This window comes from Rhincodon typus, chromosome 13, assembly GCF_021869965.1.
Source record: "Rhincodon typus isolate 14 chromosome 13, sRhiTyp1.1, whole genome shotgun sequence".
NCBI classification, from domain to species: Eukaryota; Metazoa; Chordata; class Chondrichthyes; order Orectolobiformes; family Rhincodontidae; genus Rhincodon; species Rhincodon typus.
In genome coordinates this window covers 63677343-63691746 of record NC_063344.1, presented here as the reverse complement: position 1 = coordinate 63691746, position 14404 = coordinate 63677343, and the positions used below count along the sequence as shown (strand labels likewise).

The window sequence follows — 14404 nt, the reverse complement described above, 5'->3', positions numbered from 1 at the left end:
TAGAGAATTGGATACAAAAAGAGGAGGTGGGGGTTACAATATCGCTTAACGAAGCAATCACAACTATGATGAGTCACAGGATTGTTACTGTGCAGAAGAAGGCCATTCAGCCCATGGTGTCTGCACTGGTTCGGAGCATTCTAACTCTGCCAATCTCCTGCCTTTTTTCCTGTAACTCTGCACATTGTTTCTATTCAAATAACTATCCCAATGCCCACTTGAACGTTTGAATTGAACCTTCCTGCACCACACTTCCAGGCAGTGCGTTCCAAACACTAATTACTCACTGGGTTAAAAAGTCTTTTCCCGCCTGAGGAATGGTATGTTCAAAGGATCATCAAATGAAGCCTTTGGGTTGGATGGAGGAAGGAAAAGGACCACCCACACTGCTGTATTATCTAGCCCCAAGTACTCATGTAGAGAGACCAAAGAGCAAATATATAAATCCAGAAATTTGAAAATAAAGGGCAATGATAGAAGCCATTTCAACTAAAATCAGTGTAAAAAGTGTATAAGGGGCAGACATCTTAGAATACATTCAGAAGGACTTTTCTTAAAGCTAGTATGTGACAAACCCAACAACAGAGAGGGTAGTTTTGTGCTTAGATTTAGGGAATAACTCTGGGAAAGTCCAAGAGGTGTTAGTTGGAGAATATTTAACTGGTATTGATCATAGTGCAGTGAAATTGTTGTGGGAGTTCAGTTTCACCGCACTGAGATGTGAGGCAGGAATTTGGGCCTTGCTAGGGTTGGGTTTGTGGGCACACAGGATGGACACAAACACTGGGACTGGCCCACATGCCAATATTCCAATGCCATTCCTGGAGCCAACCATTTTGGCTGAGGAAAGGTTCAGTGCCAGCACGTCTAGCTGCCTCCTTGCAGAAGTAGCCAATTAAGCCTTGTTAGCTTCAGTCAGAGGATGCTGACTGAGATTTTCCAAGCTCTCGCTGCAGAAGCCCAACAGCAGAGCCTTGGGGCTGGAGTTCCTTGTAGGCCAAGAGGCCCTCTCTCCTGCCTGATGCTGGCAGCGGCCAAAAGCCAGCCTGCAAGGAGTACCCACCCACCCCATCAGCGGTAACCTCGTTGCTGTATCTGGTTTCCTGCTGGTCTACTATTCAAATGTTTGGTGAGGCAGCTCCTCCCATGTTGCCTCATTTTTCAGTTCTTTATCACACACTGTGGACTACTGCTTCTCTCAAACTGGGAAGCCCCAAGTTGACAATGTCAAGAACCCTCCCTTTGTCTTGAGTTGGATAGGCAGCATGTCTCTGTGACACAAAGGGGTGCTTCTGTGAACATCCCAGGGAGAGCCCCAGAATGTCTAGATCCTAAAACAGTCCCACCTCCTACATCCCAGTTCGGGAGGAAAAATCCAACAAGAGATTCAGTAAAAGTGGACTGGCAACAGTCACTTAAAGGTAAATCAGTCAGAATTGTGGTAGAGGTTAGGTTCAGATAAAAAATATTCCCACAAAGAAAAATGTTGCAGCTTCAGGTATGAAACGGTGGCTCAGTGGTTAGCACTGCTGCCTCACAGCCACAGGGATCTGGGTTCGATTGTCTCATTCTTCCTGTGTCTGTGTGGGTTTCCTCCGGGTGCTCCAGTTTCCTCCCACAGTCACAAAGATGTGCAAGTTAAGTGGATTGGCCATGCTAAATTGCCCATAGTGTCCAGGGATGTGCAGGTAGATTTGCAATGGGGAATGCAGGGTTACGGGGGATAGTGTGGCGGGTGGTTCTGGGTGGGATGCTTTTCAGAGGGTCAGTGTGGACTCAAGGGGCCAAATGGCACGTTTCCACACTGTAGGGATTCTATGTAGATCAGAACAAGCTAATATCTATGATTCTATATCTAGCCCGCCCCACCTACCCAGAGGATAAGGGCAGGAGAGAATAGGATAAAAAAGAAAGCTTTATACAAGAGTTCATTACTAGGCAAAGCCTCGAGGAGTCTAAAAAGTGCAGGGTTGAAATTAAAACGAAAATTAGGAAAGCAAAGAGAGGACATGAAAAGCTGTTGAAAAATAAAATCAAGGAAAGGCCAAAAGTTGTTTATGAATACATAAAGAACAAAAGGATAATTAAGGCAAGGGGAGGACCAATTAAAGACAAAAAAGATAACCTATGCGTGGAGGTGAAAAATGTGGGTTTTGTTCTTAATATATATTTTGCACCTGTTCTCACAAAATGGTCACGATGCAGACATTGTAGCCAAGGAGTAGGAATGTGAGATATTGAATGGGATAAACATAATGACAGAGAAAGGCAGCTGTAAAAAATTCAACGAGCAGTTTAATACTTAAATTTCTGTGGTGCTTGGAAGAGCAGAACTAATACAAACACTAAAATAAAACAAAGGACTGTGGATGCTGGAGATCTGAAACAAAAACAGAAATCGCTGGAGAAACTCAGTAGGTCTGGCAGCACTTGTGGAGAGAAAACAGAGTCAACATTTCGAGTGTGGTGACTCTTCATCAGTCTCGCCCTGCCCATTCCATGCTGAAAGGCAGTTTGAATCCTTTGCCAACTATTGACCAAGTTATGACTGGAGAAGAAAACGTAATGCATTCCTACATTTTTATATTGCAGTTGAGTTATATTTTTTAAACTGTAGGAGTGGAATTTGTTCTTTGAAAACTGCTATTCGAACACCCCCCCCCATACCAAAAGCATTTTTCCAAATTTTTTCTGCTCCTCTAATTCTGGCCTTCTGAGTTTAATTACTGTCCATGCCTTTGAAATTCCCTCGCTAAATCTCTCCATCTGTTGCAATGAGACGATCCTTAAAACTTTTTCTTGACCATATTTGTGGCTGATAAGGTACCACATTATAAGGCTACTTAATAAAATGAGCCCATGATGTTGAGGTAGTATATTAGAGTGGAGAGAAGATTGGAGATGATAGAAGACAGAGAGTCGATAAAAGGGGGACATTTTCAGGACGGCAACCTACAACTAGTAGTGTGCCACAGGGATCAGTGCTGGGGCTACAGTTATTTAAAATATATATTAATGACTTGAATGAGGGAAGTGAGTGAAGTACAGCCAATTTTGAGCATGACACATATATGGTTGGGGGGTTGTTGAAGGTAAGCATTGAAGATGACGCATAGAAAATGAAGAGGAATATAGATAGGTTAAGTGAGTAGGCAGAAATTTAGCAGTTGGAATATAAATAATGTGGGGTTATGCACTTTGGCAGGAAGAACAAAAGTACTGAATATTATTTAAATGAAGAAAGACTGCAGAAAGCTACCACACAGAGGGATTTGGGAGCTGTTTGACATCAATTACAAGCAGCTAGCATCCAATTCAGGTAATAGAGAAGGCAAATGGAGCATTTCAAAGGGAATGTCATATAAAAATAGAGGTGTTTTGCTGATGGCCCTAATTAGACCACACCTGGAATACTGTGAACAGTTTTGTGCCCTTCCTCTAAGGAAAAAATACACCAGCATGGAGGCAGACCAGAGAAAGTTCACAAGGTTGATACCAGATATGGAAGGATTTTCTTAGGAGAAAAGATTGAGTAGGTTAGGCCTGTACTCTTTGGAGTTTGGAAGGATGAGAGGAGACCTCATCTAAACATACAAGATTATAAGGGGGTTTGACAGGGTAGCTGCTGGGAGGTTTCTCCCCATTGTGTGAGAGTCTGGCACTAGAGGGCATAATGTTAGAATAAGGGGTCGTCCAGTTAGGATGGAGTTGAGGTGGAATTTCTTCTCTGAGAGTAGTGAACATGTGGAATTCTTTACCAAAGACGGCTGTTGAGCCTAGGTCATTTACTCTATTCAAGCCTGAGAAAGACAGATTTTTAATCAGTAAGGGAATCAAGCGTTATGGGGATAAGACAGGAGAGTGGAGTCGAGGATTATCGGATCATCCATATTCTGATTGAATGACCTACTTCTGCTCTAATGCCATGTGGCCTAACATCAGCTAGACATCCACATATGCTCACTACTGCACTTGTATGTGATTTTTCTCTCCAATGCATATTCTCAGTCTGCCATTGTCTTGTATATTGTGTATAGTAAGTTATATAGATTTATGGAACCAGACTATTCACCCAAGCCAGTCTAAGCGAGCATCACCTCCACTCAAGCAGAGATCCTCATCCGTGTACTATCGATCCTATTTTTTTTCTCCATTCAATCACTTACTCCCTCAGACTGTCCCATGGCTGCAACCTCTGTATTAAAAAAAAGAGTTCCTCCTCCTCTTTGTTTCAAAGGAACAGGAGTAGGCCATTCACCATTTGAGCCTAATAAAAACCAAAAGAACTGTGGATGCTGTAAATCAGGAACAAAAATAGAAGTTGCTGGAAAAGCTCAGCAGGTCTGGTCGCATCGGTGAAGAAAAAATTAGAGTTAATGTTTGGGGTCTGGTGACCCTTCCTCAGAACTCATAGAGGAAGGGTCACCGGACCTGGAACGTTAATTCTGATTTGTTCTCTTCATAGATGCAGCCAGACCTGCTGAGCTTTTCCAGCAACTTCTGTTTGAGCTTCTTGTTCTACTCAGTTTGAGCATAGCTGGTTTGTCAACACCAGTCAATTGCCTTCATTCTATATCCTGTTGCTTTTTGAATGATTCCTGAGCTTTGCTTCTACTGTTCTGACTGAAAGTCCTGCTCTCGTACATTGAGCGTCTGTGTGAAGAATTTCTTGATAGTTTTTCAATTATACCCTTCTGCATCCTGAACTGAGAAGTTTGATCACTGCCTCTAGTGACTGGCATGTTACTGTTTTGTTTGTGTGCGCATTGTGTACGCTTTGTCTAGTGCTGTTCTGCATATGTATCCATTGTCTTGCAAACATTTTGAACCCTAGTGCTATGAAATACCTGGGGCAGAGCCATCTGGTCATGGAATGTCAACCCAATAACTAATTAAGAGGTTTTGTATCCTCATATTGGACAACATAATTGATGCTGAATCTCAAATTGTACTGTTTCCATTCTCTGCTCAACAATTAGTTGAAGAAGGACAAAGGAGAAAGGCTGAGTGAAACATTTATTGATTTGATCCCTAGTTTTACCATGATGCTCAAAAGAGGAATTATATCAGTGGCGTAGTAACAGATTTCTGAATACAGTCATTCAAATTGCAGCAAAACCTACCTGAAATATCAATAGTGGATAGCCTACTCTAAGTGTAGAATGTTCTCTTCAAAGAGGAAACAAAGTCATTTCAGGTAAATGGGTCCTACTGCTCCACATATAATGCATCTCTGCAGGATATCATTCAGGAGCATCAGCACTGGTTCCTCCATAACGCCGGTCGACATTAATGAGAGGTGCCAAGGGAATAAAGAGGAAAATTGGATGTTGAGGGACTGGATCAGAAATTGCTTACAGATGGCTGAGGTGAGCCCCAGGGTCCTTCTCTCAATAGTTCCTGGCTGGTTACTGGATTGCCTGTATCCTCCTATTTTACTGGTCTGCACAGATACCACTTTTATGCCAATTTTTGCTTTATTAAAATTTAACAACAAATTATTTTACATATCCTAACCAGTTTGCCAAGCCAAGCTATTTCACCGACATGGACAATGAAGGCTGCTGAAGTCTAGAAAGTTCCCCTTCTCCATATAGTCATGTGAGCCATTGTCCACTGGTGCTTGCGTGCTGTCTCCCGGATCACAATAGGCTCGTTCTTCTCCGCAAGCAGCTCGAAGTGTGGAGAAAAGACTCGCTTCATCGTATCAAAGCCTCGCACCTCATTGCCAGAGACATCCTTGTACCCACCCAACCACCGTGACTGTGAAAAAACAAAAAAAAGGAGTAAAAAGAGTTGCCAAAGGGCTAGAATTAATCACCCATTCACCCTATGAGCTGTTCCCACTTCTATTATATAACTGTCACATGTTCACACATGGTTGGCATCTTAGAAATTTATAAAATAGAAACAAGAGTAAGTGAGATAACAAAGTGTAGCGTTGGATGAACACAGGAGGCCAAGCAGCATCAGAGGAGCAGGAAAGCTGATGTTTCGGGCCTAGACCCTATTTCAGATTTTTAAAAAAAATTCATTTATGGGGTGTGGTCATCGCTGGCTAGGCAGCATTTATTGCCCATTCCTAGTTGACGGCAGTTTTGAGTCAACCACATTGCTGTGAGTTTGGAGTCACAAGTAAGCCAGACCAGGTAAGGATGGCAGTTTCCTTCCCTAAAGGACATTAGTGAACCAGATGGGTTTTTCGGACAATCAACAATAGATTTATGATCATCATTCGACTCTTAATTCCGGAATTTTATTGAATTCAAATTCCACTATATGCCATGGCATTCGAATATGGGTCCCCAGAATATTACCTATGTCTCTGTATTAACACTCCAGCAGCAATACCACTCGGCTATCAGCTCCCCAACATGCGGCCTATAGAGACTTTAATAAAATGAGGGTTGATCTGATATTGACTACAACTTCAATTTTCTGCCTGTTCCCTGTAATCTTTGATGACCCAATAGTTCAAGAACATTCCTGCCTGACTATATTCACTGTTCCGGTCTCCACAGCTCTCTGGGAAGAGAGAATAATCCCTCTTCTAGTTTACATAATGTTTCTGTATAGGGAACTGATCCTTTAACAGAAACACCCTACTAACTTACAGATGGTACTGATAAGTTGTAACATTACCTTCTGCCTCGCTCTCTCTGGTGAGTTAAGTGCTCTTCAGAACTAGGCTAATAATTCTGCCGATTACCTTCAATATTAGCCGCAGGACAACAGGAGGATGTGGCTCAGGTTACAATGTTGAAACATTGAAAAGATTCCCAGATGCTCCAATGGGATAATTCAGCAGTATCTTTGGGAATCTTTGGTTTATATCGTCATTAGTGACCAGCTGAGGTTTGAGGATCTGTTCTAAAACTCTTTAAATACAGATGCAAAACAGATCTCTCTCAGTTTAACATCCTCATTCTCTCTTACATTGGATGATATAGGATATATGACACTGATATGTAGGATATATGACACTGATATATAGGATATATGACACTGAAACAGGCCATTGCACACTACTAGTCCTGCCAGTGTTTATGTTCCACTCAAATCTCCTCCCATATTCCGATCTTTAAATCTATCATTGTAACCATCTCCTTCTCTCTCATTTAATCAACTAACTTCCGTGCAAATGTACCGGTATCATTCATTTCAACTATTCCCTGTGGAACCAGGTTTCTCATCAATCTTTGAATGAAGAAGTTCCTTCTGAATTCCCAGTTGGATTTCCAATAGAGACATTAGAGATGTGTACACTCAATCTAGCTCCCTCAGTCTCCATGAGAGATGTATATACTTGATCTAGCTCCTTCAGTCTCTGTTAGAGATATATACACTCAATGTAGCTCCCCCAGTCTCTATTAGAGATGTGTGCACTCGATCTAGCTCTCTCAGTCTTTATTAGAGATGTGCACATTCGATCTAGCTCTCTCAGTCTCTGTTAGAGATGAATACAGTCGATCTAGCTCCTTCAGTCATGTACACATTTGATCTAGCTCTCTTAGTCTCTACTAGAGATGTGTACACAGGATCTAGCTCCCTCAGTCTCTGTTAGAGATATGTACACCAGATCTAACTCCCTCAGTCTCTGTTAGAGATATGTACACTCAACCTAGCTCCCTCAGTCCCTATTAGAGATGTGTACAATCAATGTAGCTCCCTCAGTCCCTATTAGAGATGTGTACAATCAATGTAGCTCCCTCAGTCTCTATTAGAGATGTGTACACTTGCTGTAACTCAGGCTCCATCTGACATAAAATGTGGGTCGATGGTATGATGATCAATACATTATCTAAGGACAGGGAATAGGAGGAACCATTCGATATTTCGCTACAATACAAGCTGTTTTTGTGGTTATCAGTTAAATAAGTGTAGTCCTGACATATCCCCTGATCATACAAAGTTACTCTGGTTTGGTGGGAAACTTGCTGTTCAGGAGGTGTTTACATGGAGCTGATCGTTTTACCTTTGGGGTGAATTCCTCAAGCCAGGTGTACGGTGATGTAATGACAAGGATTCCTCCAGGGGCCACGAGCTCTGGGAGTCTGTGGAAGAACGCAAAGGGGTCGGGGAGACGACAGATCAGGTTGGCTGCCAGGACACAGCCGAAGGATCCCAGATCTGACGATAGATTGCATGCATCGCCCTGCCTGAAGAAGCACCGAGTCCGATCCTACAGAATGGAGCAGAAGCACAAAGTGAGACGGCTAGAAGGAGCTGTCTTCATGCTGAAGATCAGCGACATCGATACTGGGAGAGGAGTTTGCTTGTGTTTATCACTATTGAGAACAGCAAGAAATATTCCATCTACACCCTGTCCAGGTCAGGCACAGCAACACATTAAAACCCCCACCACACTGGCACATCATGCAACTAGAGCTCGAGAGGCTAAGTACAGTTGTAACAATGCCTCCCCCTCTGAGCTGGATTCAACTCAAGGCCTTCAGAGGAGACAGTGTGATAATTCACATTGTGCAGTGTTGAAATGGCAGCCCTGATCTCCTACGTTTTGTTACTAATGAGCTCAGACCCTGTTACTTCACAGTCATTATTTTGCAGGCAGATTTTGTTAGTGTCAGTCTATGGACTGAAACACACTTTGATTCTTTGCTGCTGAGGGGAAGGAAACAAATTATTCACCTGAAGTGATAGAATAAAATCAGGAAATGGAGCGGTACATGTTTGGTGTGAAAAACTAAGTTTGATTCAAACTCTTTTGGACGTTTTGCGAGCTTCTTATGTGAATGCTGACTTCATTCAATATAATCATTGGCCTTCTCCCACTTTTTGCTGATTGTATTTCTTTTCCCATGATCTTGAAAAGTGTTGATCCAGACTAGCCATTCGTTTGTAGTATCATGGTCTGGAGGGAGCTGTGTTTGAATCTAGGCTTTATCTGGCACTGGCGAGCTCCTCCACCAGCCAGGTTCCTGACCTTGTTCTATATGGATGGGCATTGGCACCAAATGGTCCAGGTAACTCACCAGGTTGGAAGGACACACACACCCCATTAATCCAATTGATGTTCAAGGAAAGAAATTGGGCTTGGAGGACTCAAGAAGGGAGAAGCAGCAATCCAGAATGGCACATTGGGTTTCGTAGCAAACAGGAAACATAGAGGGGGAGAAATAGGATTGAAATCACAAAAGGGCAGTGGGAAAGCAGACTGGAACAATAGGAATAGAGAAAAAAAGATACAAGAGAGAATGAATCAATGGCGAGGAGTAAAATACCAGATCCAGGAAATTAGGGAAGATTTGACTTAATACTTACAATGTCCGTTGGTACAACAGCCATGTGCTGTGTGCCCAGTTCTCCTTCAGTCAGAGCACAGTAAGGGAGCTGTCCTTTCTCTTTGAGCTGATTGCAAGCACTCACAAATGAAAGGCTGTAGTCGATGCCCACCACCTCTTGAAATACCCGTGCCATCTCAAACGAGGCCCTCCCCACGGCACAACCAATGTCCAGAGCTCTGTTGGGAACTCCACTCTAGCAAGGGTGAATGGACAGGTTAGAGATAAAATGGCAGCATCATATGTAGGATCGGCAATAGGGCATGGGCAACATGTTCACTGCTCAGAAAGAAAGATAGACCTGCCTTTTTCTTCATCCCCCCTCCAGCTCTATCACTGCAAGCCATTAGCAGGAAGTTAGAGAAATGATGTCCTCGCAGTATCCCTGAAAGATGCAACACCTTGACTAAAATCACCCAAACTGGAGAAGAAGGTGCTAGCCACCTTGAGTATCTCTGACAAGCCCAAGTGAAGGCTAAGTGCAAACGGAGGAAGGAGTGTGTGTGAAAACCCAGCATCCCAGCCAGCCACCTCCTCTGTGGCAGGAGGTGTAAATCCAGCAATGGGCTGCTTGGTCACCTCAGGACCCACCCCTGGAAGAAAGTCACCCTCAGTCCCGTGAGACTCCCTGAGAGTTTTTATGTAACACTCTTTCACAACTTCAGAATCACCAACCCGCTCTGTGTGATACCCGCTGTAATATAGGGAACTGTCCACAGGAAATTCCCACAAACAAAAACGTAATAATGACCAGATCTTAGTGATGGCGGTTAAGGGATCAAAATTGGCCAGACCACTCTGGAGGATGGTTCTAGTCATGAAAACTTCCCTGCACTTGTTTGAAATGGGATTTTTAAGTCCACCTGACGAAGACAGATAGAGTTGAATCAGAGATAGTAGGAACTGCAGATGCTGGAGAATCCGAGACAACAAGGTGCAGGGCTGGATGAACACAGCAGGCCAAGCCGTTCTGCTCCTATGATGCTGCTTGGCCTACTGTGTTCATCCAGCCCTGCACTTTGTTGTCTCAAAGACAGATAGAGCATTGGTTTAATGTCCCATCTGAAAGCCAGCACCTTTGATACTCCCCTGGCACTAACGGAGTGTCAGCCTGAATTATGTGCTGAAGTGGGATGTGAAAGAGACCCGCTGAATCCAACCTAAACATGTTCCCACTGAGCTGAAGCTTTTGGAACAAAAATCTCAAACGAATGTTTAGCAGCAGGCAGAACATGGATAATATATAACTTTATCAACAGGAGTGGGAGAGTGGGAGAACCAGGTATGCAGTAAGGATTACAATGCATTTCACAGAGATCGAGTAATTTCTAATTGGTTGTTAAACCCCGGAGATCAGATGACTGACTTCAATGATTCCACACTTTCACTTACTACCCTATCTGTTTTAGGTCCATTTCCTAATGATGGAAGGTTTCTTGTAGATGCTGACTGTAAATACAACCTGGTTTGGGAGGAATAGCTGTGATCCAATGCTGCAAGCTTATTGCCAGTGTTATTGACTGTGAAAGACACAGTAGGTCACCCAGAGAAACGAAGGGTAACAATGGTGGCACAATAGATCAAATGTTTAGCAGTGATAAAGATTAAGTCCAGTTATGTTTGTCATTTGGCTAATATGAAAAAAATTTCCTTTAGGGTGTAACATATTATGCAGCTGCCACCATCGAACTGTACCACCCACTGCAATGTGCATCCATTGTACGATGCCACCCATTGTATTGTGCCATGTATAAAAAGATGCTGTTGCATACATGCCATCATCACATACAAAGAGAAGCACAGACGTTTATCACACACAAGGTGACCTAGAAACCCATTGTGCCTTTGCCAAGGCTTTGATTGAGCAATCAGCAGAGGTGATGATGGTGCAATGTCACTGGACTAGTAATCCAGAGACCTGGACAATGATCTGGGTTGTGGGTTCAAAGCCCAACACAGCGGCTGGTGCAATTTAAATTCAATAAATATATCTGGAAAATAAAGGTAGGCTCAGTATTGGTGATGAAGGAGCAGTCATTGACTATTGGAAAAACCATCTTGTTCATTATACTTTAATGAAGGAAATCTGCCATCCTTATCTGGTTTGGCTGACATGTGACTCCAGACCCACAGCAAATGTGTTTGATTCTTAGCTTCCCTCTAAAATGGCCTTGTGATCCATTTAAGGTCAAGGGACAGTTTGAGATGGGCAACAAATGTTGGCCTGGCCAGTGATACCCACATCCAATGAAAGAATTAAAAATATGTCAAACTAATCGCAATGCCTTGTTCTCTCCTCATTGCCCTATGTTTGAAACATTTGCTTATTCTGACTCAAATGGTAGTCTCTGTTTCAACTTGTTCATCCCATTCTCCAAAAACTCTGCATAAAAAGTTCTCCTGATATCGCTCTTCACTCTCAATGACTATCTTAAATTGGCAGTTCTTCTTCACTGACTCTTAAAGCGGAGAACATAGTCTTTTAAAATTAATTCTGTTAAAAGAGCTGTAATTTATTTTTAGAAAAAGTCAGGTATACTCTTAATATTTTCAGTTCTACTGTAAATAAACTATGGATTAGATTTTTCTCTTCCAATGTAGGTGTACATTGAGGGGTGAAACAGTGAACTTCATTTTGCTTTGGCAAGAAAATCAATTTTTCTCTGGCTTCCTGAGGCCGTTTTTGTTTAACCTTATCATGAGTCAGGAAGGCCTTAGGTGCAAAACACACCTTCTTCTGGTGCATATGCACCTTTTCTGAGTTGAGGTTCCCCATTGCGAGCACTGCACAAAATTTGTATTTTCTCCTGCGTGCTATTTTTTGTGTGCTGCTGTGGGTTTTGTAAGTTCTAAAACAAACCACCTCCTTCAAGAGCTTGGTGATCGCCTGCTGGGGAATTGGGAGCATTCTAAAAGCTACATACGAAATGTATTAACACCTTCAATGCCACTATTGGATGCTGTGCTATAAGGCAGATGTTTTTACTTAGTGCAGTTTATCACATAGAGTCACAGAGTCATAGTGTTATACAGCACAGAAACAGACCCTTTGGTCCAACATGTCCATGCCAACAATGATGTCCTAAATTAATCTAGTCCCATTTTTCAGCATTTGGCCCATATCCCTTGAAACCCTTCCCATTCATATATCCATCCAGATGCCTTTTGAATATTGTAATTGTACCAGCCTCCACCACTTCCTCTGGAAGCTCATTTCATACATGCACCACCCTCTGCATGAAAAAGTTGCTCCTTAGGTCCCTTTTAAATCATTCCCCTATCACCTCAAATTTAGGCCCTCCAGTTTTCGAATCCTCTACCTGGGAAAAACACCTTGGCTATTCACCCTATCCATGCCCCTCATGATTTTGACATTGTCCTGCATAGGTAACTTGATCACCACTTTGCAAGTGTTGACATGCATGAGAGCACATTTTCTGCTGGGGAAAATCCTGCCACGCTTTTAAAAATGTAGAAAACTCTCCTTACCACCTTTGGTACCCAGAATTAAGTAGACAGAGAGTTTTGAGTGGGGAAAGAACACTCCCTGCTTTCGAAAGATGATAAAAATCTAAGCACCTGCTCTTGTTCATTGATGGCCAGGCAATCTACGTTGAAAAGGGTGAGGCACCATCTGTTCTTTCAGTTTCAGGCTACAGAGTTGGAATTGAATGTTTTGCTAGTTGTGATTATTATAAAGCTTTGGCTGCGTTCTAAAGACTTTTGGAGTGCACAGCTCTGTTGATGTAACTGCTCAGGGGAATGATGGATAAGTTTCTGAGATTACAACATATTCTGCCTTTGAAATGTTTTTAATTATTTTTGTTTCCACAAATTAAAGGCCTTTGCAATAACAAAGGCAGACTTTTGACTGAGTTTCATTATATTGTCCCAATTTTTTTCTTACATCTGCAGTTGGAATAATTCCCATTGCTATTGTGCATCTCCTGAGGACTATAGAAAGTGGATAATGAATGCGTGATTATGGAGGATAAAGAGGGGACATGGGGATCTATGGGAACATGGAGGACTGAAGGCATGGTATCGAGTTGGGTTGAGGAGTGGGATTTGAGGGGTGAATGCCAATGTTTAGAAGATTTTATGATGATATTGGAAGCTAGGCTGCCGTCTGAAAGAACAGGAATATTCTAACTCCCCCCACATTCACTCTTCCTACACTTTATCGTGGCTCCGCACTGTCATCTGAAACTTGTGTATAGAAACACAAGTCCTGAGTAAAGTCATACATGAATTGGGCATTCTTTTGCAAAGCCACAAAGAAATTTGTGTTTTGCTGTCCCGACAGGACAGCTTGTGTTTTCAAAATAAACCTGTCATGTGATTTCTGACCTACAAGAAAATCTGGGCCCAAATCTCTGACAATTCTCCTTCACCTTCCTCGGTTCCATCTTAATGAAACTATTCTCCATGGACCAAATATCCTCTCTGTAATGGGGTGTCATCACTGCGCAAAATGAGGCACAACAGTGCTTTATAAACTTACCATTTCTCCTATACTCCAAGGTGCTCCCAAAATATTCAAAATGTTGCTGGGCTTTACTATTTACTGCTTCCACTTTCAGGATGACATGTAGTTAAATCCCTTGGTTGGTCTCCAACTGTTCACTACCTTCAGCAAATTTCCTGAGAAAGTAAATTTCAAATTCCTGTCTTGTTGCTCAAATGTTTTAAAGCACAATTTCCAGCACAATTCAATGTGAATTAAGCTGAGTGCTGAGGATTGTAATACTTCTGTCATTTTCATCAACAATTTGATCATCAAATAGTTCTACATTAGATGTGAAACCGGTTGGAACTTGACAAGAGCTTCCATGACCTTGTGCATCTTAACACAATGTGGAGAATTATTACATTTTTGTATCGTATTACATTTCAAGTTCTCACACTATCTGGGTGGTTAATCCGGGAAATGTAATGCAAATCTTACTCTGCCAGTTTCTGGATTTGGCATTTGAATCACTCAGTCTGACCCACTGTGTATACCAGTCCCAGAGTGTGAAAGGACAGTGTCTGACCCTTTGTCTCAGCCAGTCCCAGAGTGTGAAAGGACAGCGTCTGACCCACTGTCCCAGCCAGTCCCA

The 14404-nt window shown here is 42.4% G+C and overlaps 2 protein-coding genes across 2 annotated transcripts in view; one reads left to right on the top strand and one right to left on the bottom strand.

The window, feature by feature from the left end:
* Window positions 1–14404, top strand: part of kif1aa (kinesin family member 1Aa) — a 269784-nt gene that overhangs the window by 71081 nt on the left and 184299 nt on the right. The window lies entirely within an intron of this gene.
* Window positions 5000–14404, bottom strand: part of LOC109913482 — a 10381-nt gene continuing 976 nt past the window's right edge. The window contains exons 2-4 of the mRNA XM_020512996.2: window positions 9283–9498; window positions 7976–8182; window positions 5000–5763 (exon numbers count right to left, since the gene is read on the bottom strand). Coding sequence (XP_020368585.2) covers window positions 5572–5763; window positions 7976–8182; window positions 9283–9498 — 615 coding nt within the window. The 3' untranslated portion in view covers window positions 5000–5571. The remainder of the gene's footprint in view (window positions 5764–7975; window positions 8183–9282; window positions 9499–14404) is intronic.